The 23,918-nt window shown below is 39.6% G+C and overlaps 1 protein-coding gene across 2 annotated transcripts in view; it reads right to left on the reverse strand.

The window, feature by feature from the left end:
- Positions 1 to 23,918, reverse strand: part of FBXL13 (F-box and leucine rich repeat protein 13) — a 263,877-nt gene that overhangs the window by 233,736 nt on the left and 6,223 nt on the right. For both annotated transcript variants that reach the window (XM_008963814.5, XM_008963808.7), the window contains exons 2-3: positions 10,885 to 10,988; positions 10,329 to 10,419 (exon numbers count right to left, since the gene is read on the reverse strand). In XM_008963814.5, coding sequence (XP_008962062.1) covers positions 10,329 to 10,419; positions 10,885 to 10,988 — 195 coding nt within the window. The remainder of the gene's footprint in view (positions 1 to 10,328; positions 10,420 to 10,884; positions 10,989 to 23,918) is intronic.

Here is a 23,918-nt window from a genome sequence, read left to right on the forward strand (position 1 = left end):
ATGAGAACCAAGTCTGTGAAGTTCATTTCCTCCTTACAATGGTTGATTCTTTCATCTTGTAACGCTTGAAACAATGAAATTGTCTTTCCTTCTACTATTATGAGAGCAGTTCCTACTTTTTCTTTACTATTTGGCTTACTCACAGTTTCCTGTATTCACTCGTCTTTAAGTAGAGACATATTTATCCTTTATAAATAGGCAATGATAAAAGAAAAACTTCAGCCGAATTAAATGTAAAGGAATTTAATTGAGCAATGAATAATTTGTGAATTGGGCAGCCCCCAGAATCACAGCAGATTCAGAGAGACTCCAGTGCAGCCACATGGTGGAAGAAGATTAATAGACACAAAAAGGGAAATGACGTGCAGAAATTGGAAGTGAGGTACAGAACAGCTGGACTGGTTACAGATTGGTGTTTGCCTTATTTGAACACAGTTTGAACACTCAGCAGTGTATGAATGGTTGAAGTATGGCTGCTGGGATTGGCCAAGACTCAGCTATTGATACAGGTGCATACTCCTAGTTAGGTTTTCAATCTTGTCTATCTATTAAGCTAGGTTGCAGTTCGTCCACAAAGACTCAAATATAGAAGCAGGGAATCCTTCTCAGGCCACTTTTAGTTCACTTTAACAACTTCCCCCTTTTGGTCATTTTCTCAGTTTTGAGAGATTGACCAAAACTTTAATTATCAATGTCACTATCACCATTGTAAAAGTACTTATTTGGTCTTGAAACATACTGGGAAACAGTAGAACATTGAGTTTTGCAAAGGTAAAAACAAGTATGAGTAGAGGGACCCTTTATGGGTACCTCTTTATGCTGGAATGTCCTATTTACGGAGAAAAACAAAACCTGGTCTGTTCTAGGATCTATGTGTTTCCGTAAAGTCTTAGTTTGATTATGTCACATTTAGCATAAGTGACCCCATTTTAGTTTGGTTTGGCCTGTTGGGGCCTAGTGAATGAGCTTAGTCCAAAACAGTGGCCTCCCACAACTTTGTTTAAAAAAGATTCCCCCCTTTTTGGTCAGGTTCTCACTTAGGTGAAAGTGTGACCAAAACTTAGGGCCTTAGTGCCACTCTCAGTTACCATCATTTTGGGTTTCCAGTCTCACCACGTCATTCATAGGTTATAGTAATCTCATGGTCGCACATTTCTTTCAGCTCGTCTTTCCATTTGAAGAGAGACCATTTGACATTCTAGAGGTGGCTGCATGCAAGATTTAAAACCCTCGAGAGAATACAGTGCACCAGGGAGACTATTATTATGACTCTCAGGAGGATAATACCAAGAGTTTAGAGTATGCTCCTTACCCAGGGTACCCATAAACCAAACCACCTAAAATTAAATAGATTAAAGAATGAGCTGGATAAAGAGTCTACTTGCTTTAAGTGGTCTTTTCATTAATCATCTACAACTGAATTTTTATAATCTACGTTTGATGTATTTCTCCATAGGCCACAAGTGTCAGAAGCTGCACAGGTACTTTTCTGTTTAGCCAATTATATTATTTAGCATAACTTTCACAAGAGAATTTAAAGTCTGTTGTGTAACAATAGGCTTTACATTAGAATCTGCTATACAGCCTATCATGAGGGATACATTTCTAATTATTGCCTCTTTTATTCTAAACCATGGAAAAAGGACCTAACAAATGATGTCCTTCTAGAAGAGTGAAGGCCTCCTGGCAATGTTCTATTTAACCCATGATGTGGGCTAAGAGGAGTTTTGACTGATTATGAGGCGACATATATACCATTAAAGTTTCTCACCTACGTTGGGCCTTCATCTTTTATCCATCAAAGTATAAAGTTATTCATGTATAAGGCTGGTGCAAAATCCTTCACGAATAAAAGTATACCCTATAAGTGCACATAATAGACCCCCTCGTCATTTCTATTGGCTACAGAGGCATAAATAAGGAAAAAATATTCAAAGATAAGAGTCTCACAATAGTAGATGTCTTGATCTGTGATCTCGGGAAAAGCTGTTTACATCAAGGATGCCATCTTCTTCTGGGGAGAAACTTTCCTGGTTAGTTTTACCTTAAGGGTTCCAATGGGTGTACAGTTCCAAGAGTGTGGAGGGACCCTTCTCAGTTGTGAGATTATGAACTCAAAGTTCAAGGTTCCAAAGTTTTGTTGCAGTGTGGATGGCAAGCACAGTCTTTCTCTGATGTTCTCAAAAGATCCAGTCTTTAGGTTCTAGATTGTGAAGCAGTTGATTATCCTTGGTGAACCATAAAAACTTTCTTTACCTGGTGAAAATATACTGTGGCATAATAATTACTGTAGCATAAAACATGCATTAAAAATGACAGTTGAATGAACTCCCTTTATAAATGTTTATATGACCCATCGGATAGCCAAACGTACCTGATAGCCAAGCGTACATGAAGGTTTGATTGTCTTCCCAGGAATATGGAACCAAACATTGGTTTTAAACTATTTTTGAAATGTATAAATCATTATATCAATATATTCAATTTGGATGATTTTATCTTTTCCATGATGAGTCATGGAATGCAGAGCCTTTAATAACAAAAGCTTTAAGGGCTCAGGAAGGACAAGGTAGCCTTCCTGGTCTTCCATGAGTCTATGCTTAATATTGGACTTATGTCCTGTTGAATACCAGTTGTTTCTCCAATTTAAATTCATAGCACTGATAACTAATGGTTATCACAGGTAATGAGACTTAGACTATGGAATTCAAATTGTATATCTAATCAATTTCACTATCGGCTGGTTTAACATGAAAATCTTGGCAAAGTATTTTCTTGGTATTTAATTAATTTTTTGTTTTACTTGGGTTAGCAGTTCTATACAAGGAAGTTTGGTTATTTCTGTGATATACAATAACTTAACATAATAACTATAATTATGGTTGACAGTATATACTCAGACATATTAGAATTTTATAAGTCCTATACATTTTTGTTTGTTTGTTTTTGAGATGGAGTCTTGCTCTGTCACCCAGGCTGGAGTGCAGAGGCACGATCTTGCCTCACTGCAACCTCCGCCTCCTGGGTTCAAGTGATTCTTCCACCTCAGCCTCCCAAGTAGCTGGGCTTACAGGAACCCACCACCATGCCTATCTAACTTTTTGTACCTTTAGTAGGGACGGGGTTTCACCATGTTAGCTGGGCTGGTCTCAAACTCCTAGCCTCAGGTGATCTGCCTTCCTCGGTCTCCCAAAGTGTTGGGATTACAGGCATGAGCCACTGTGCCTGGCCCCATACAATTTTAGAACATACATTAATATCATTCACTAAAATATAACCTGAAGATTAAACATTATTTTTATTTTGACAATGCTTCCCATGTAACTTAACATGTTAAATAATTCTGTTTACCTCTCTTTTGGATGCTTCAGGGGCCCTCTGTAGCATTCCAAAGTTAGAGGTCAGAAAAGACCATTTTAAAGCTGAAATTTAATTTTGGGAAGCCTATTAAATATAAAGATATATATATAAAGTTTTAAAACACTTGATATTATGAACTAGAATTCCAGGTCACTGTAAGTCACTCACTTAGCCAAAATGATGACTCAAAAAATTTTTTAAAGGCAAAAACCTCTACTCATTGATAGAGGGAAGACTCAGCTTTCCAAACAATCTGTCTTTTGTCTTTCCTTCCTTTTTCTTTTTTGATAGTGTATTTAAAAGGCAAACAAAACAAAAATCTTTCATTACCTTTTAATATTACATGAAAATCTTGTTCAAGAGAGAAAGCCAAATTTCACCCTTGCATTAGTGGACTATTAATGTCAACCCCAATTTTTAATAAAACCTCACAGACAAATCTATCTAATCTTAATCAGTTCGACCATAAGGTGAGATTTTCATAAACCTTTTATAACCCTTTACCAATTTTTATTAAAGAGCAGATTAGTGCTTTAAGAAAACCCTGTTATGCTTTTATTTCAATGTTCAATTTACAGAAAAACTGAACAATACACCTTTAAATTTAGTCAATATTTTCACACACAGAATTTCTTTTACAAAGTTAATTTTTACAAACCTTCCACAACTTGTTCAAACCTTTAGCTTTATTCTATTTAATTTAAAACAATCCTTTAACCCATTAAACTAGGTAAAAATTTACATTCCCATGCACTCTTATAATCTCTTACCAAAAACATGTTTCATTCTCCTCACACACCTTGCGTGTAAACCTAGTTTTTCAGTAGTCTCAATCACATGTTATAATGGTAATTCTTAGCAACTTTCACTTTTGGTGCATAAATTTTCTTTTATGAATCCTTTCACGACTTACACAGACCATCTACAACATGCTTGGTCTTTCTGACTTGTCCTAAACATCCCTCTTTTTAAACAACCAGTCATTTTACTTTAGGACAAGAATTTACTCTACAAGATCCTTTCTTATATAAAATCTCTTTACTTTATAACCTTCTTTTCATAGCTAGGTGGCATGGCTAATTCCACATATCCCCAGGACTTATTTAGAATGTAATGTCTCCAAAATAAATTCAACAATTTTCAAAGGTCAAAGCAGTTTATGGCCTTAAACATAGTAAGCAAACCTAATATCTGACCCACATAATTTAGACTAAATGTCTTTATTTTATCAATAATCTTTAAAGGTGTTTATATTTCCCAAAGATGACTTAAGTTACATGAACTAAAAAGCATTACAGTTTTTCTTTCAAAATATTTAAGCACTTATTTTTGTTTAAACCAATGAATTAGAGTTCTTTTATACAAACATTACACACACAACACATATATAACTACACAGACAAACCAAAGAAGATTACTACAGTAGTTGTAAGATTTTCCATTCGCCAGTTTTTAAGTTTCTTAATTAGATTACTGGCTTTGGGGTGGAGTCCTCTGAAGAACAGGGCCAAGAAAGGGTCTCTGGTGCCTCCTGTTTTTCCCAAGGAGTCCCAGGCTGTGAGAGCTTGAATACCCACTTTTAATTAAGCTGACTTTTAACCATAGCACTCTTTAATAAAGTCCTTTTAAAATTTCTTATTACCCGACTTTAGCCAGGCCAAAGAGCTGATATTTCTGGCTTTTAAACTTTACCCAAGGTAACCTCACAGGTGCTCTGAGAAAGGAAAATTCAAGACAGTTCGTGGAGGGGAAGAGAATCAAAAAATGGCAAAGGTCACCCAAATATCAATCAGAAAGGCTCATCCCCTAAGCTAGGGATTGAACTCTGAACCCAGGCCACCATTGTGAAAAGAGAAAGCATAGCCATGTGGCTACAAGGTCAAGCTCCTAAGCACGTAACTGACCAGTTTGCTGGGTCGTCTTGAACAACAGGCTTATGAGGTTTTGGGCACACATTTTATCCTAAGGTACCCCTCTTTATGACAGAACAATACAGAAAGACACACAAAGCACATCAGATTCACTACAGCTTAAGAGAAGCCTCAGAATTTTTTTTGTATCAATCAAAACTTTACACGGGAGATAAGAGTAATTTTTGCCATTCATTTAACCATTTTGCACAAAGAAAAAGAGGAAAAAAGCCAGAAATATGACTGGTAAGAAATTCTTACCCTTTTACTAGCATGCCAGGCTTCTGGGCTTTCTTTCCCTTTCCCTGAGCAGCCCTAGCGTCCCAGCTTGCCACACCATCGCCCTGGGGGCCAAGCTGCATCATAAAGGAAAATTATCTTTTTTCGTTTTGGCCAGAACAAAACACAAATGATAAAACATAGACATTAGCCACTCTGCTTAGCACCCAATATCAAACTGGTAAGGCTTAAATTTGCCTTCAGATAGCCCCTGTCATCTTTAATCCAACCTCCAACTAGGAGTTTCAACACATGGTCTCTGGGCAAGATGGTTGCCCTGAGTAACAGAAAAGATAGGAAAGGAAAGGTAGAGAAAGAAAAGTATTGCCTGTGGCAAGGTGGGGAAGGTGAAGAGCTCAGGGAGGCCAGAGCAAGACCCACTCATTGCAATGACACTGAAAAGTTCAGGCGGCCACTTGTCAGTAGTGAAGGGATCTTTTCCAGCAATCCCATCAGCTCTCAAGTTTCCCCTTTTGGGGAGGAAAAAGCTTCCCATGTCCCATGGTCCTGTACATGCCTAATACTGTCACCTATAGCCATCAGCAAAAAGTACAAGACAGATTAATCAAAAGAGAATAGCAGTTAACATCCCATAGCGCCAAACCTGTTCTTAACTGAAAGAGACTTTACTGAGAACCCTCATTTTTAAACACACTTCATTGCTTTGTTGCTCATTTGGAACATTCCACTGTAAGTTACCTTTAGTAAGATTTTGTCATTTCTCTAAGACTATGCTGCCTCCCAGGCCTAATGTATAAGCTGGAAGGAACTTAGTTTTCCAGAAATTAAGGATCTCATTTTTACCTAAAATATTGGCTTGATTCTCAGGGTCTCTTGATTAACTGAGTCAATGATTTTTCCTACCTAAGCATGCAAGAAAAATGAAACAAAGGGGTAGAACATAAAAATTCCTGTGAATTTTCAAAAGCCAACTTTTATAACCCCTGCAATATTACTGCTTACTATCAGTTCCTTTCTGAACCAGTCAGGTGTAAGAGACCTCTAACTGGATCCAAGCCAATTAATTCCCAGATCAAATCCATTCCTGGACCCAGCTGAGTTTCTGTCGTGACTTCCAAACCCTGTTTGGATCAGAAATTTGCTCAAAGAAACTTTGAGAGCTCAAAACACAAATCCATGGAGCTCTGAAATCCGAGAGAGAGCTTACCCACGATCCCCAGCTGCTCTGAGAGATCAGTGAACACAAGTGGGTCCTGCAGGTACCTTGTTTGTTCAGTTCACTCAACGCTCCTGGGGTCGCTAGAAGCTCTACCTCAGATCCCATTTCTGACACCATCTGATAAAAGAAAAACTTTAGCCGAATTAAATTTAAAGGAGTTTAATTGAACAATGAACAATTTGCAAGTCAGGTAGCCCCCAGAATCACAGCAGATTCACAGAGACTCCAGCGCAGTCACCTGGTGGAAGATTTATAAACAAAAAAGGGGAAATGATGTACAGAAACTGGAATTAGGTACAGAACAGCTGGATTGGTTACAGATTGATGTTTTCCTTGGTTGAACACAGTTTGAACACTCAGTAGTGTATGAATGGTTAAAGTACGGCTGCTGGGATTGGCCAAGTCTCAGCTATTGTTACAGGCACATACTCCTAGTTAGGTTTTCAATCTTGTCTACCTATTAAGCTAGGTTGCAGTTCTTCCACAAGAACTCAAATATAGAAGTACAGAGTCCTTCTCAGGACATATTTAGATCACTTTAACAGCACATATAGGCAGTCCTCACTGTGCAGAACTGTGTAGTGTAAGACTGAAAAACCCTGCAATTAGGCAATCCATAATTAATGGGAAAAATTATAGTTATTCATAACCTTTGAAGTTTTTTGTTAAAACATTAAAAATCATTTTACTGCCAGTTATAACGGTATGGAAAACCACATAGGAAAGGCATATGAAAAAAAGTAAAACCAATATTCATTTAGTATACTATACATTTTTTTTAAGAGATGAGGTCTCACTATGTTGCCCAGGTTGGTTTCAAACTCCTGGCCTCAAGCAATTCTCCTACCTCAGCCTCCTAAGTAGATGGGAGTACAAGTGCATGCCACTGTGCCTGGCTTTAGTGTATATACTTTAAAATATCAAAAATATTAAGGATTAAAGTGTTTTGCTTCTTTGTAAAAAAAAAAAAAAAATTTCATTTTTCTCTGACGGTGGAGGAGAAATTAATGTGGATCCAACCTAGGTTGAGCCCTCTAACAAGCAGCCCTAGGACACTTGGAGATTCACATTTTCATGTCTAACCTTAACAAATATTTTCGTCATTGCTTTTGCAAAGTCATATCTCATTTCTATTATTTCCAACTTATTATATGAAGTGGACACCTTTTCTATGCCTTGGCAAACTGTCATAACTCTAAGTTTGGATCAGCTTCTAATATTTTAACTTTTGCATTTTCAACATCATGAAACATCTCTGACAATTCCCTTTCTTTTCTTTTTTTTTTTTTTGAGATGGAGTTTCATTCTGGTCGCCCAGGCTGGAGTGCAGTGGCACGATCTCGGCTCACTGCAACCTCCGCCTCCCAGGTTCAAGTGATTCTCCTGGCTCACCCTCCCAAGTAGCTGGGATTACAGGCACCTGCCACCACGCCCAGCTAATTTTTGCATTTTTGGTAGAGACAGGATTTCACCATGTTGGCCAGGCTGGTCTCAAGCTCCTGACCTCAGGTGATCCACCCGCCTCAGCCTCCCAAAGTGCTGGGATTACAGGCGTGAGCCACTGCGCCCAGCCGACAATTCCTTTTCTAATAAAACTTTAGGTTTGAAGTAGCTATGATGTCTCTTGAAATTCTCTACAGGTTTTTTGTTTGTTTTTGTTTTGTTTTGTTTTGTTTTTTGAGACGAAGTCTTGCTCTTGTCGCCCAGGCTGGAGCACAGTGGCGCAATCTTGGCGCATTGCAACCTCCACCTCCTTGATTCAAGTGATTCTCCTGCCTCAGCCTCCTGAGTAGCTGGGATTACAGGCGCCCACCACCATGCCCAACTAATTTTTGTACTTTTAGTAGAGACAGGGTTTCACCATGTTGGCCAGGCTGCTCTCGAACTCCTGACCTCAGGTGATCCACCTGCCTCGGCCTCCCAAAGTGCTGGAATTACAGGCATGAGCCACCGCACCCGGCCAGAATTCTCCGCAGTTTTTAAGTGATTCCCTATGGGCTTCTAGCTGGACACTGGACACAGCCTGATTTTATATAAGGTCTTTGTTGTAATATTGACAATAGGGTTTACCATGCTAAATCAGTGGTTTTCAAAAACTTTAGTATATTTTAGCAATGGTTGTCAAGCTTTTCTCAAGCAAAATCATGCTGAAACCAGAACTATTCTGGAGTACAGGAGTAGGCATACACGACCCAGAATCCTGTCCCCTAGGCCTCTCCCTCAGCTCCTGAGGTTGTCCCCAAACAGCTCCAAAAACACAGTAATTTGCAGATATCTGCACTCCATAGGTCAAAAGTCTGTGGTTAATAAAGTACTGTAAAAACACCTACACACCATGATGCAGATCAAGTAGGATGGGATACATGGGTTCTGCCCAGTGCACTGGCACCTCAGAATCATCTCATCCCTCTAATTCTGTTTCTCTGTTGCAGACCACTGATTAGGATCCAGTGTTACTCTCCACCCATCCTTCTAAACAGATGCCTCAAATTGTTTTTGCCTCTCAGCCCCCACCTTGAACATGGCTTTGATTCCACTTTTCAACATCCAACTTCAGTAGCAACTCCAAGTCCTGCCTGGACCTACCAGACAACAGCCCTGTAATCAAGAGATATCATGCACGGGCCAAGCACAGTGGCTCACACCTGTAATCTGAGGCTGAGGCAGGTGGATTGCCTGAGGTCAGGAGTTCGAGACCAGCCTGGGCAACATGGTGAAACCCCGTCTCTACTAAAACACAAAAAATTATATTTTAGTGGCGTGGCAGCATGCATCTGTAATCCCAGCTACTTGGGAGGCTGAGACAGGAGAATCGCTTGAACCCAGGAGGTGGAGGTTGCAGTGAGCCAAGATCGCGCCATTGCACTCCAGCCTGGGCAGCAGAGCAAGACTCCGTCTGAAAAAAAAGAAAAAAAAGAAAAAAGAGAGGTATCACACATGGTTCCACACATATCTAATTTGTGTTAGTATTTCTCTCTTCATGTGCCTTTTGCTCTGTTAGCCTCTCTTAAACAATCTTTGTTCTAAAGTCTTTATGTCCTAAATTACTTCCTTGCCCTCTTTACAGGATGAAAACTAGCTGCTGGCACCGGTTTTCAGTAACAATGAGATCTGTCTTTTAAGTTGGATGTCAATAATATTTTGGTCATGTCATTACGAGCATGATTCCCTGTAACCTAATCTGAGAAGGCAGACAGCAGAGAGAATGGGCGGTGGAATGGAACACAGAAGGAAGCAGATTAGAAAGGAAAGAAAACATCCTCTTGTAAAGCTTTCCATAATGCTATTTTTATCTTTATAAAGATGCATGAGAGGAGAAGGAGGAGAAAGAGGAAAGGGGGAAAACTTAATGCAAAGATTTTATCAGAAAGAGAAGGAACAAATGCCTTTGTAAATACTTTCTGGAAATTTGGGAAGGTTACTATGAATGTGGCTTTGCATGCGTCTGTGTATGTGTGTGGCTATTCCTTCACTTTTCTCGGTGCCCCCAACAACAAAAACAGTCTGACCTCACACCTCCCATAAATATAAAATCTACTTGGAAAATTCCATCAAAGTTTAAAATATATATTTGCGTATTCTTGATTACTAATAATTACCAGCTGATCATCCAATTCAAAAAGTTGTTCCAGGTAAGTTTCAGACAATCTTCGAATGTTTGGTTTCATTGATGGAGTAATGCACATATCCCTTTAATAACATCATAAAATACAGTCAAAATTAATTTCATTAATTAGTTAGTTCCGTAATTAAATCAGTGATTCTTGTAGGTGGAATGAAAGGGAGGAGAAGGAAAACACATTTCCCCTTAGGAGAAGCAGATCAGAATCACCTGGAGGACTTTTTCAAACTACTCTCGCAAGATTTTGCCGTGTCCCCCAAAGGAGGATATGCTTCCCTTTCCTCTTTCCCAACTTGAAATAAACTGGCCCTATGAACACGTTACTGATAAGAATACACCGTATTTCTCAGGTTGAGATCCAGTGGGCAAATTATTCAGGTTTGTGTCTTTGAAACTGAAAAGCCTGTGGAGGGATTCCTTAACAATCTTGAGATTGGAAGCATTCATTGGCAAGACCTTATTTTGTTACTATGCAATAAAAGTTTTCCTTCAAAATAAAATATTTCCCTATCACAAACCAAAACAATACTTACCAAAGAAGATTCTGAAGACCACTTTTGATTATAACCATGATCATTCCCTCTAAATACCTCAGCGGATCCTCAGGACATGTAACAAGTATACCACATAACAGTGCCTAGGGGAAAAAAGGGAAATGGCATCAATGTTTCTGAATTTTCATGTTTTTACTAAGCAGCAGGTAACTTTTTATTGTTCAATTTGTTTTAGGTTTTTTTGTTTTTTAAATATTTATTTCCATAGGTTTTTGGGGAACAGGTGGTGTTTGGTTACATGAGTAAGTTCTTTAGCGGTGATTTGTGAGATTTTGGTGCACCCATCACCTGAGCAGTGTACACTGAACCCAATTTGTAGTCTTTCATCCCTCAAACCCCTCCCACTCTTTCCCCCAAGTCCCCAAAGTCCATTGTATCATTTTATGTCTTTGCATCCTCATAGTTTAGCTCCCATTTATGAGTGAGAACGTATAATGTTTGGTTTTCCATTCCTGAGTTACTTCACTTAGAATAATGGTCTCCAGTTCCATCCAGGTTGCTGTGAATGCCATTAATTAGTTCCTTTTCACGGCTGAGTCATATTGCATCATATATATATGATGTGATATTTATATCTCACAATTTCTTTATTCAATCATTGATTGATGGACACTTGGGCTGGTTCCATATTTTTGCAATTGTGAATTGTGCTGTCATAAATGTGTGTGCAAGTATCTTTTTCATATAATAACTTATTTTCCTCTGGGTAGATACCCAATAGTGGGATTGCTATCCCACTACTGATCAAATGGTAGTTCTACGTTTAGTTCCTTAAGGACTCTCCACACTGTTTACTAGTTTACTTTTTTTTTGAGCAGAGTCTTGCTCTTGTCGCCCAGGTTGGAGTGCAATGGTGCTATCTCGGCTCACTGCAACCTCCACCTCCTGGGTTCAAGCGATTCTTCTGTCTCAGCCTCCTGAGTAGTTGGGATTAAGGCATCCGCCACCACGCCTAGCTAATTTTTCTATTTGTAGTAGAGACAGGGTTTCACCATGTTGGCCAAGCTGGTCTTGAACTCCTGACCTCAGGTGATCCGCCTGCCTCAGCCTCTGAAAGTGCTGGGATTACAGGCATGATCCACCATGCCCAGCCTAGTTTACATTTTCACCAGCAGTGTAGAAGTGTTCCCTTTTCACTGCATCCATGCCAACATCTTTTTTTTTTTTTTTTTTTTGATTATGGCCATTCTTGCAGGAGTAAGGTGGTATCACACTGTGGTTTTGATTTGCATTTCCCTGATCATTAGTGATGTTGAGCATTTTTTCATGTTTGTTGGCCATCTGTATATCTTCTTTTGAGGACTGTGTATCCATGTCCTTAGCCCACTTTTTGATGGGATTGCTTTTTTCTTGCTAATTTGTTTGAGTTCTTTATAGATTCTGGATATTAGTCCTTTGTTGGATGTATAGATTTTCGCCTACTCTGTGGGTTGTCTGTTTACTCTAGCAGCAGCAAACTTTTTCTTATACAGTTAAAAAGTCAAATAATGTGACAGTTCTAAAGTAAATGTGTTTTTACTTACCCCTCTGTATTTATTCAGTGTTAATATTCTGCTAAAGTAAAACAAAAATGCAGTTTATCTTGCCTCTTTCTAAAAATCCATCATAAACAATATAATAAAGTCACTGTACCGTGAGGGTTTGCATTACGTGAGGAGTAAGTTCTTTATAGCCAATCTGAAGACATAACTATGATGCTTTACATCAGGGTTTTCTAGCCTTTTAAAGTATGAGAAACTCATTGGGGTTGGCGGGGGATTTGTTGTGTTCTGTTGTTTTGTTTTGTTTTGTTTTTGTTTTGCCAAAAAGTTCCTTAGACCCAACCATAAAAGAGATTGAGAAAATCCACCATTAAAATGTGTGAATTTAAGAACTCTTAAAAACACATTTGTATTTTATCATTCACAACATCTACAGAGTATATACATTTGAAAAATTGTAGCTTAGTACGCATAGGTGGGAAACAATGGACTTGCTGGATCTAAGATACTGTTTAAAGCACATATGTGGAACTCGTAAAGTTGCTGCTGTCTCATTTTCCTTATGAGGTCCCCCCAAAGAAGAAACTTCTTGTTAAAAGTGTCTGCAAGATATACAGAATTACTGATGTTTTCTCCATTTGAGACAGATGAAAAGGTCTGCAGCACACTTCCCACAGAAACCACCTGGAATTCTCCATCGGCATTTCTCTTTCCCTTTGTGGTTCACCTGTTTTCTGGTGGGGTCTAGTGTGCATGTTAGGGGTGGTCGGGATGCTTCAGACCCACTCCTGCTGGCTTTTTCTCTTGATCCTCTATTTCCAGAATAAAATAACTCCATTACTTGAGTTACACAGAGCAGTCCTCCCTACCTCCATAGGCCAAGTGTCAGCAGATCTAGGCCTGGGGTCTTTTCTTAGACTCTCAGCAATTCTCATACTGTTCCTCCAAAACCAAAAAGGGTAATTTCTCCTAATTGGACCCTGCATAATAACAATCTCCCCCTTTGCAATGGCTCCATGCTCCTCTTCTTAGTGTACAGCCTTCAAGCAGGAAGCTCAGTCCTTTAGAGAATGGCAGAAAGGTAAGATTTAGATCCCTCTCCCTCTCCAGCTCTGCCTTCAGACCGAGCCCATACTAACTGCTTACAAGTGCTCAGCCACCTGCAGACTGACTCCCTTTTCCCCCAATCCAAGAGACTATAGTTGCACAGGAGATTAGTGGTCTCACCACAGTTGCAACCTGAATTTGAACAGTCATCTATTACCTAAAGAGCCAGCAAGAGTGGGTCCTACAGGGACCTAACAAAAAGGGTTGAAGCCATCTATTATCTGGAGGCCAATCAGACTTCCCACAGCTCCCTCAATATCCTTGGTGAAAAGCCCATCTGCTCTCTAGCACTTCTGTGCCTGGGTCTCCAGAGTACTGAGTTTTTGTATTCCTCACTCTACATCCTTTTCTCCATCTCATTCTGGCACCCTGAGGACATCCATATCAGAATCACCTGGAGAATGAATTCGTCTCTGAGAATAGGGCCTAGAAACCTGCATTTTACTAAGCTCCCCAGGTGATTCCTATGCATACTGATGCCTGAGAATGAGTGCCTAAATGAAGTTCAGCTTTATGGTACATTTTTAAGAAAGTTGAGATCTGGTTAATGTATGTGAGAAATTGATTATATATATATATTTCCAAGCTCCACTTATAATAAACTACTTTTCCTGAAAAGCTATCCTGCAGAAGTCAGGTTGAGAGGATAAGTCTCTGAAATGCTAATAAAGGCATATGGAATTAGCAGAGTTGAAATGCACACTTTTCACATAGGAAATCTCACTGTTGGCCAGGTGTGGTGGTTCATGCCTATAATCCCACCACTTTATGAGACCAAGGTGGGAGGTTTGCTTGAAGACAGGAGTTCAGGACTACCCGGAGCAATACAGTGAGACTCCATCTCTAAAAAATACAAAAATTGTTTTAAAAATTAGCTGAGCATGGTGGTGTGCGCCTGTAGCCCTAGCTACTTGCTAGGTGGGAGGTGGGAGGATTGCTTAAGCCCAGGAGTTCAAGGCTGCAGTGAGTTATTATCACAACACTCTACTGCAGCCTGGGTGGCAGAGAAAGACCTTGTCTCAAAAAATAATAATAAAGAAAGAAATCTCACTGTTTGTCTTTTTCCCTTGGACAAAATAGCATAGCATGATATTTTTTGTATTAATGAGTGAACAGCGCATAGCTACATGCCAATAAGACAGCACAGTTAATGAATCAATAGCTTTTTCCCTGCCCAATGAAAATAAAAATCACAAAACCATTAACTTAGTCTTTATTGTAAGCAGAGGCAAAATAAACATTCCCATAAGATTAATGTTTGACTCTCAAAAACATTAATCAGGGCCTTATTATTAATAATATTCTCAGTAAAAACTTACACAATCAAGGACAAAAAAGTCCATGAGTTAATTATTGGATTAGGTCTCTCAAGCTTGTAAATTCACAAAGCAATTACGTAATCCTCACTTTCTTTTGGCTCTACTTCCCTACACTCAGTTCCCAATATTTCTCATCTATTCTGAAGGATGTTCTGGGTCCTGAGGACAAACATGGGTTTAACCAGGACTGTTGCTTCCACTCCTTTCTCCTGCTACCTATCTTTCAAAGAGCAAGATAATGCAAAGGGTGGAGTCCACTTGGTTTAAATCTGGGATCTGCAATCTTCTACCATGCAACCATTGACAAATTACGTCTGTTTCCGTTTCCTTAAAAAAGGGGGATAATAAAGGTTCATACGCTATAGGGCTATCATGAAAATTAAAAACTGCTTTGAATAGTGTCTAGCACAAAATAGGCACTCAACAGATAATGATAGCAAGCTATTTTTTATATATATATACATATATATACATATATACATATATACACATATATATACACATATATATACACATATATATATATATATATATATATATATATACTTTTTTTTTTTTTTTTTTTGAGACTAGGTCTTGCTCTGTAACCCAGGCTGGAGTGCAGTAGCACAATCAACCCAGTGTAACCTCAAGCTCTTGAGCTCAGGGAATCCTCCCACCTCAGCCTCCCAAGGAGCTAGGACTACAGGCATGAGCCCCCAAACTCACTTAATTTTGTTGTTGAAATGGAGTCTCACTCTGTTGCCCAGGCTAGTCCTGAACTCCTGGCCTTAAGTGATCGTCCTTCCTCTCAGCCTCCCAAAGTGCTGGGATTACAGGCATGAGCCACTGTGCCTGGTCCATCACTATTTTTAACCATTCCACTGTTAATTATCACCTTAATTAGAGGAAAACACTTGGACATAGAGAAAATAAATTGAAAATATTCCCTTGTACCACTCAAAGTCCAGTGTGATGACTGAGAGAGAAAGACAGAGACTGACTCTGACTTAAACCACACCTAATAGAAGATGTTAGGACAAAAGCATTTAGTGGAAAATGGCTAGGAGAGAACTGAATAGACCAATAGTTCAAATATAAATAGCAAGATAGTAACTATTATAACCCTTGGTGGACACACAAAAACAAATGTAAGACACTTAAGAGAACAAGTCTTGCTTAGCTTTTTAGATACTCAGATAAACATAGTGAAATATGCTGAGGGCTGAAATAGTAATATTATAATATAAAAAATAATTACTCCAAAAGTGCAGAGATAAAAGTGATTAGCAAATACTTGGGGAACCCTCAGCAGGTGAAGAAACAGAAAAACACTGTTCAAAGTCCCTTCCATTTCCCTATCCCCTACCCCAACCTCTGAAACATATCTAAAGCAGTATCTCACAAATGATCGCCATCCCCCTGTGGGATGGAGATGGAGGTAGCACGCTGTTGTTTTGGGAGATATCTTAATTTGTATTTATGGAAGTTAGTAAGTTACAATTTTGAAAATAAAGGGGCTTTTATGTCTTTTTAACATTGAAATAGATGGTGTCAAAATTTTATTTTAGAAACTCTATAAATGAATATTCCGGAAGATTACTGAAAGAGGCCAACTAGCTTCAACATTCAGATGAGACCCCAGGAAGAGGAAGATGCCCCTCAGGACCAGACTTGAAGGGTTTTTTTTGTTTTTTTCTTTTTCTTTTTTGTTAGACTTGAAGGTTTTTAAAGCAGACTGGACAGGACAGGTGAGGAGCAGCAGGCTTTATGAGGTAAGAGTGAGACAAAGGACTCCGATACCTGCCGGACTGGGCCTGTCCCAGAGGGGAAGCAGTCCCAGCCGTCTCATCCCCTCTAAGAAAATTGTTATTGGAAAACTAATAAATCATGTGCTTTTCTTTGTTTAGTGTCCTGTGGATTTACCTCAGGAACTACACGTGTAAACTGCCTGGCTGGGCTGAGGGAATTCAGCAAAGGTAACTGTCCTCCGGAGAAGCCACAGCCTTCCTGCCCAAGGTCCAGCAAAATGAGTTAGTGTATCCAGCTCCTCCTCTCCTAAATGGGCAGGGCAGTCCCTTGTTCAAGAATCAGCAATTTCTGATTCTTGCATCTCTGACAAATACGTGCAGCAATTAGTCTCTTAAAAAAAAATACCTGGCCCAGCACGGTGGCTCACGCCTGTAATCCCAACACTTGGGAGGCCAAGACAGGCAGATCACGAAGTCAGGAGATTTGAGACTGTCCTGGCTAACACGGTGAAATCCCGTCTCTACTAAAAATACAAAAAATTAGCCAAGCATGGTGGCAGGCGCCGGTAGTCCCAGCTACTCAGGAGGCTGAGGCAGGAGAATGGCAGGAACCCAGGAGGCGGAGCTTGCAGTGAGCTGAGATCGCGCCACTGCACTCCAGCCTGGGCAACAGAGCAAGACTCCGTCTCAAAAAAAAAAAAAAAAAAAAAAAACCTGATTGGCAACTTAATCTTGAAAGAAACATAAAACATAAAAACTTCTCAGAAAAATCATAATTACCGAAAAAAAAAACCTTTGCTTTAAAACCATGATTTGTAGATTAAGTACTCCCTCTGCTGAGCAGATCTGGTTTTGCAAACTCTTTTCATTTTCCCTAAATGCTAAACTGAAATTGGAGCTCACCATTTGAAAAGTACTTTCTTCCTCTCAGATACAATCACTAGGTGTATCTGCTTAATGTTTTTGTAGACCATAATATCTAGCTCATCTTTGGTCCCTGTGCGGCAGTCCTTGTTTGTCTGTAAACAATGTACTGACTTCTGCCTAGTAGAAAATTGAGGGAGAAACTAGGGTTTCTATGTTATTTCTGGATGACCCACTGTCTGAAGGTCTACCAATAAGGCTTTATTATGTGAGCTCCTATCTTAATAATCTCTTTCAAAACACAAATGCCTTTGGGAAGGAGTATATCCAAAAATAGAGGGCACATTAAGCTAATTCCCACAGTGGTGGAAAGAGTGTCTCAGAGTTCTGAGAGACAGAAATGAAGAATACAAGGAGAGTGAGGGATCGCAAGGCAATACTTAGTTTTCCTACAATTTCTACCTATCTTCAGGTGACTTTAAAAAAAAAACCTCTGAATTTCTAAAATATATTTTTCCTGAATCTTAATGATGAAATGTAAATATCTTCATCTCTATTTCTCCAAGATAGATTTCTATGAAAATATAGAATCAAAAGGTATATATTACAGATCTTCATACATATCTCAAAACTGTTTTCCCAAAAGGTATTATCAATGTATAATCTCATCCCAAATGGATAAATGCTCAGAGAGCTCAGGAGACAAGCTCAGGCTAGAGACAGCCTCAGAGTTACAGCTCCAAGTGGTTGAAGCCATTGAGATGTTTTCAACTAGCACGTGGTAGAGACCCAGCAAATATTTGCTGATAGAATGTCCTAGTGTATCCCCCTCAGCTGACCACTCTTGCTGTTCCCCAGGAGAAAAGACTGGCTGGTGTCAAGAGCCTCATCTGTTCAAAAAATTAAGTTACTTGTTTAACTTGAATTGAACATAGAATCCAGTAGTCTTTAAGTTGGGCATGTGAATCTCCAAGATCCCACAAAGACTTTTGAAGGATTACATGGGCAAGAATAGTATAACGGAGTCCACTTTCAGATCTTCACCTTTCCTACGCAGGTTGGCCTTCTATATCCATGGGTCCTGCATCCATAGATTCAATCAACCACAGATCAAAAATATTTGAAAAAAAGTTTTATCTGCACTAAACACATACAGAATGTTTCCTCTTGTCATTATTCCCTAAATGAAACAGTATACCATCTACTTACATAGCATTTACATTGTATTAGATATAAGTAATCTAAAGATGATTTAAAGTATAGAAGAGGATGTGTATAGGTTATATACAAATGCTATGCCACTTTTTATCAGCCAACATCAGTCTCCAAGGAAGGTCTTGGAACCAATCTCCCATGGATACTGAGGGATTACTGTATTCTTTACTTAAACTGATCTGCCTGAGGACACAGTTTGCTATTTTCTTTTCCTACTTTTCTCTTTCACAATGGCTCTTCCTCCCACTCTAGAAAATAAAGCCCTCTATCACATCCATCTGGAATCTTACTATAAAGAAAACTGAAGCAGAGAGGTTTGGAAATTTTCTCAGTCACCCAGTTAACAATTGGTGAAGCCTAGAATCAAACTTAGGCTTTTTTTTTTTTTTTTTTTTTTCTGTAGAGACAGTCTCTCACTATGTTGCCCAGGCTAGTTTCAAACTCCTGGCCTCAAGCAATCCTCCTGCCTCACACTGCCAAAGTGCTGGAATTACAGTCATGAGCCATCATGTGGGGCCTAGGAAGGTCTTACAAATAAGAAATAATCCCCTCATCTTGCTTCAGATGCTTTAGGTTTCAAGTAACAAACTCAACTTAATATGTACTCTATTAGCTCCTACAAGAAATTCAAAGGTAGATGAAGCTTCAGTGTGGGTTTAATCCAGTGGCTTACTGATGTCACTAGGGCCTGGTTTCTTTCCATTTCCCCAATTGGCCTTTTGTGGAATCCACTTCATGCTAAAATTCTCTCTCCTTGTGGCCACACAGGTAATTGCCAATGTTCCCAGGACTAAGTGCTTCCCCATCAACATCCAGAGAGGGTATATCCAACCAGCATCCTGATCTAAATCAGCTTGGATTACATATTGCCCTCCCCCATGACCCTATACCTTCTGCCTCCCTGTCGTTACAAACATTATGGCCAGGGAAACTGAATGCACCGGTTGTTGCAAGCCAGTTGGGGTCCAACCCCAGAGATGGGGATAGACAGTTTTCTTGAAGTAAATGGGCTAGGTGAGGGAAGAGACAGCATATAGAATAAGAATGTAGGAAATATTAGGAAGGGGAAGTAGATGCTACGTAGGCAACTTGTAAATGCCCAGTAGACATCTGCTCCTGGAGAACATGGGAAAGGAAGAAGAAAAGGGGGTAATTACAGTAATTGAGATCCACTTACTGAGTGATGCTGTTGTGATCTATATCTTTTTAGAGACTGCTTTGAGATCCAACTTGATCTGACTCCCCTTATATGAACAAGCCAAGTATGGCAGATTATATTTTCCACAATGGCCATAACAGTATCTCCCATCCTCCATGTTCTTTTTGCAATGTGCCTTTGTTATACCTCCCATCATGAAATGGGTTGCATGTTCCCTCCCCTTGAATCTAAGTGAAAATAATGTTGACTTCCAAATCTAGATCATAAATAATGGTATAACTTCTACCTGGTTCACTCTGGGGAGGTTTGGTCTTAGAAATCAGCTACCATACTGTGAGGAAGTCTAAGCAGCCCGTGGGCAGGTCCAGATGAAGAGGAACCAAGCCTACTGGTTCACAGACCTGGCTGAACTCCCAGCCAACAGCCAGCACCAACTTGCTAGGCATGCAAAAGAAGATATCATCTTAAAAGTGGATCTTCCACCCCCTGCAAAACCTTGCCAAAATTTCAAATTTTTCAGCAAACTAAGTGATTCCTGTTGTTGTAAGCCACCAAGTGCTTTAACTGGTTGCATGTCACATGGCAATAGATAATTGATACACCAAACAAACAGAAAATGACTACACAGCCAAATCAAATCTGTCATTCCATCCATCCCTAGCAACATACATTCTGAAAGAAAAAGCCTAGCCATAACTATCTTTCATTTTAGATTTTTAAATTTCAAACATTTAGAAACAGTAGTATAGGGAACACTTATGTACCTATCACCCAGTTTCAACAATAATTATTCTGTGATTTTTGTATCATCTATATATCCACCCATTTCTACTTATTCTCAATTATAATTTAAGGTAAAATTTATATTATTTCAAATGCATAAATCTTATTGGTATAATTTTGATAATGAAAATACCCACACCCCGGGTGTGGTTTCTTTCCAACTCTCTGGAAAGTTCTCATGTCCCTCTCCAGTTAATCCTCCTGTATCACTCAGAGTCCAGTCAAGAGACAGAAATCACACCCGTGTTTTGAATAAAGAACAATTTATTCTATCTCATAAATAAAGAGATTCTAATAAAGAATGCAATTCAAAGAATTACTAACTAGTAAAAAGAGAGTAACTACTAAGAGCAAAAGAGAACACTAAAGGACACCCTGTGGCTCAGACAGAGTACCCAAAGATGAAATAACCTTGGAAGGAGGGCAGCCACCTCCCCAAGGCTGAGATTCAGAGAATGTGGAGTGTGGCTGAGGTATAGTGGGGAAGTCCATTAGGTTGCCCTGAGACAGAGGTAGTTCTCAGCCATGATGGTCCAAGGCTTGGTGAACAGGACCCCACCAGCTCACACTAGTGAGCAGACGCCCCCTGCTGGGGTGCCAATGGGCTGAGGCTGGTGAGCAAAACTTGCTGAAGAGTGGGCACCACTGGGTGCACCACACACATGCTCCTGGAAGCTGTGTCATGTGAACAAGAAGTGAGGAAGCACACAGGAACCAGGAACTGAAGCCCCATCTCCCTCCAGGGTCCCTCCAGCACTGACAAGGCTTAACAACATGCTAGCCCAAAGCAATGCCAAGGTCTAGATCATGACACCAGTCCAGCTTCTAGGTGTCAAGGGCTACTTTTCTCCTCCTCAATATTTCTGCAGTATTATAATCAGCTGTCTAGTTTTATGGGGAAAAAAATTTTAGACTTTAACTAAAATTGCACTGAATTTATACATTTTCTGGGAAGACATTACATGTTGTTATTTTCCCATTCATAAACACGGCAGAGTACTTCATTTCTTTAGGTCACCTTAAACGTCTTTCAATAAAATTTTACAAATTCCTCCAAACAGGTCTTTCACATCTTGTCCTAAGAAACCTTATATTTTTTGTGGCTATTATGAATGTAATTTCTTTTTTTTTTTTTGAGACAGAGTCTTACTCTGTTGCCCAGGCTGGAATGTAGCGGCGCGATCTCGGCTCACTGCACGCTCTGCCTCCTGGGTTCACGCCATTCTCCTGCCTCAGCCTCCTGAGCAGCTGGGACTACAGGCGCCCGCCATCACGCCCAGCTAATTTTTTTTGTATTTTTAGTAGAGACGAGGTTTTACCTTGTTAGCCAGGATGGTGTCAAGCTCCTGACCTCATGATCCACCCGCCTCAGCCTCCCAAAGTGCTGGGATTACAGGCGTGAGCCACTGCGCCCAGCCTATAAATGTAATTTTTAAAAGCTACTGTTTAAAACTTTGGTTCTAGTGAATTGAAATGCAATTGATTTTTTAATATTCAGTGGAAGAATTTTGTGAGGATTTTTTTTTTTTTTTTTGAGATGGAGTTTCGCTCTCATTGCCCAGGCTGGAGTGCAATGGCGTGATCGCAGCTCACCGCAACCTTCGCCTCCTGGGTTCAAGAGACTCCCCTGCCTCAGCCACTCGAGTAGCTGGGATTAAAGGCATGCGCCACCACGCCCAGCTAATTTTGTATTTTTAGTGAACTTTCTCCATGTTGGTCAGGCTGGTCTTGAACTCCAAACCTCAGGTGATCTGCCCGCCTCGGCCTCCCAAGAATTTTTTTTTTTTTTTTTTGTCTACTCTTTCACTGTGGGTGTAATGGAATTGTCAGAAACTGAAAATACTAGGAAATGTAGGACTATGGATATTGAGAGCCCATTTGACAACTGAGGATTGAATTTAAAGTGACACAATTCAGTTTAATTGTGTGTTCTTCCTTTATATAATGTTCAATTGCTCAGGGGTAAGCACGGACTGCTGGATATTTGAGTTTTACCAGGGATGGGTGTTTGTCACATCAATAGGACAGAGGGAGAAACAGGTAAAGGAGATAATCATATTTGAAAGTGATCATAATGATGGTGGCATTTTAAAAGCATGTCTGCAAATGATATTTCTTACATAAAGAGGTGGGGTTTAATTCCTCTCCTCTTGAATATGGATTAGTCTTAATAATCCACTTGTAATGAAGAGAATACAGTGAAAGTGATGTTGAGTAACTTCTGGGGCTAGGTTATAAAAGGAGATTTTACTTGGCTCTGTCTCTTGGACACCTGTTTTGGGACCCAGCCTCCACGCTGTGAGGAAGCTCAAGCCACATGGAGATGTTACACATAGATGTTCTAGCTGTCAGTCTCAGGAGAGGTCCTCATCGACAGCCGGCATCAACTGCCAGGCATGTAGGTAAGGAAGCCTTCAAGATGATTTTAACTTCAGCCACTCTGACATGTAAGTGCATGAGAGGTCTCAAGCAATAACATTCTGTCAACTCCCATAACTGTGAGAGGCAATAATAAAATGAATACTGTTATTTTAAATCACTAAATGTTGTAAAGACATTTAGGTAATAGACATCTACAATAATGATGAACCAAGGAATCTAAGATGGGTAAAGAGAGAAATAAGGACAAAAGAGTAATATTTGACAGTGCAAAGATAATTGAATGAAATGGTGGTTTGAGTCAGTTGAAGAAGTGCTAGTGTAGAAGCTCCAATGTGAGTGAGCTAAGAAATTAAGAGATAAGTGGATGAAGAAATGGAGATTTCAGAGATGGTACAGCAATTTAGGATAAAATGGTTAAGAGTATGACCATAGAAGGACATGACTGAGGAACGGTGAAAGCAAAGATAACTGGAAGAAAGATCAAGGATGTGAACGGAACATCCCTGTGAATACTGCGGCCACAAGAACAATGACAGGAGTAGAGAGAAAGGAAGATGGTGAGCCAGATGCTAATGCTACCAACAAAACATAGAGATTGGTACATAATGAAGACAATGAGTGCTAAATCTGATGTTATGAACTACAAAGAAGCTGAGACTTTAGAAAAAGGAGGGAAGATACGTAGTTTGGAAGTGGAAATGGGGAGCCAAGGAAGACACCTAACCTATCTCCAGATCTGAGGTAAACTGAGGAGTGAAACAAGACAGTCTTCCTAGGATTTCATATCTGAGTAGGATGTGGAAAGTCACCATGGTCCAATGACCCTGCTACAACAACTAGAAAAAAAGACACATTACAAAAATCACATTTAAAAAAGATATTGGAGAGCCATGGAATTCCAGGGGAAGGAAATTTTTCTGAAGTGAGCTGACAATGCACAGCTGCTTTTTTTCCCTGGGAATGTGTGCCAGCT

Source organism: Pan paniscus, chromosome 6 (genome assembly GCF_029289425.2).
Source record: "Pan paniscus chromosome 6, NHGRI_mPanPan1-v2.0_pri, whole genome shotgun sequence".
NCBI lineage: Eukaryota > Metazoa > Chordata > Mammalia > Primates > Hominidae > Pan > Pan paniscus.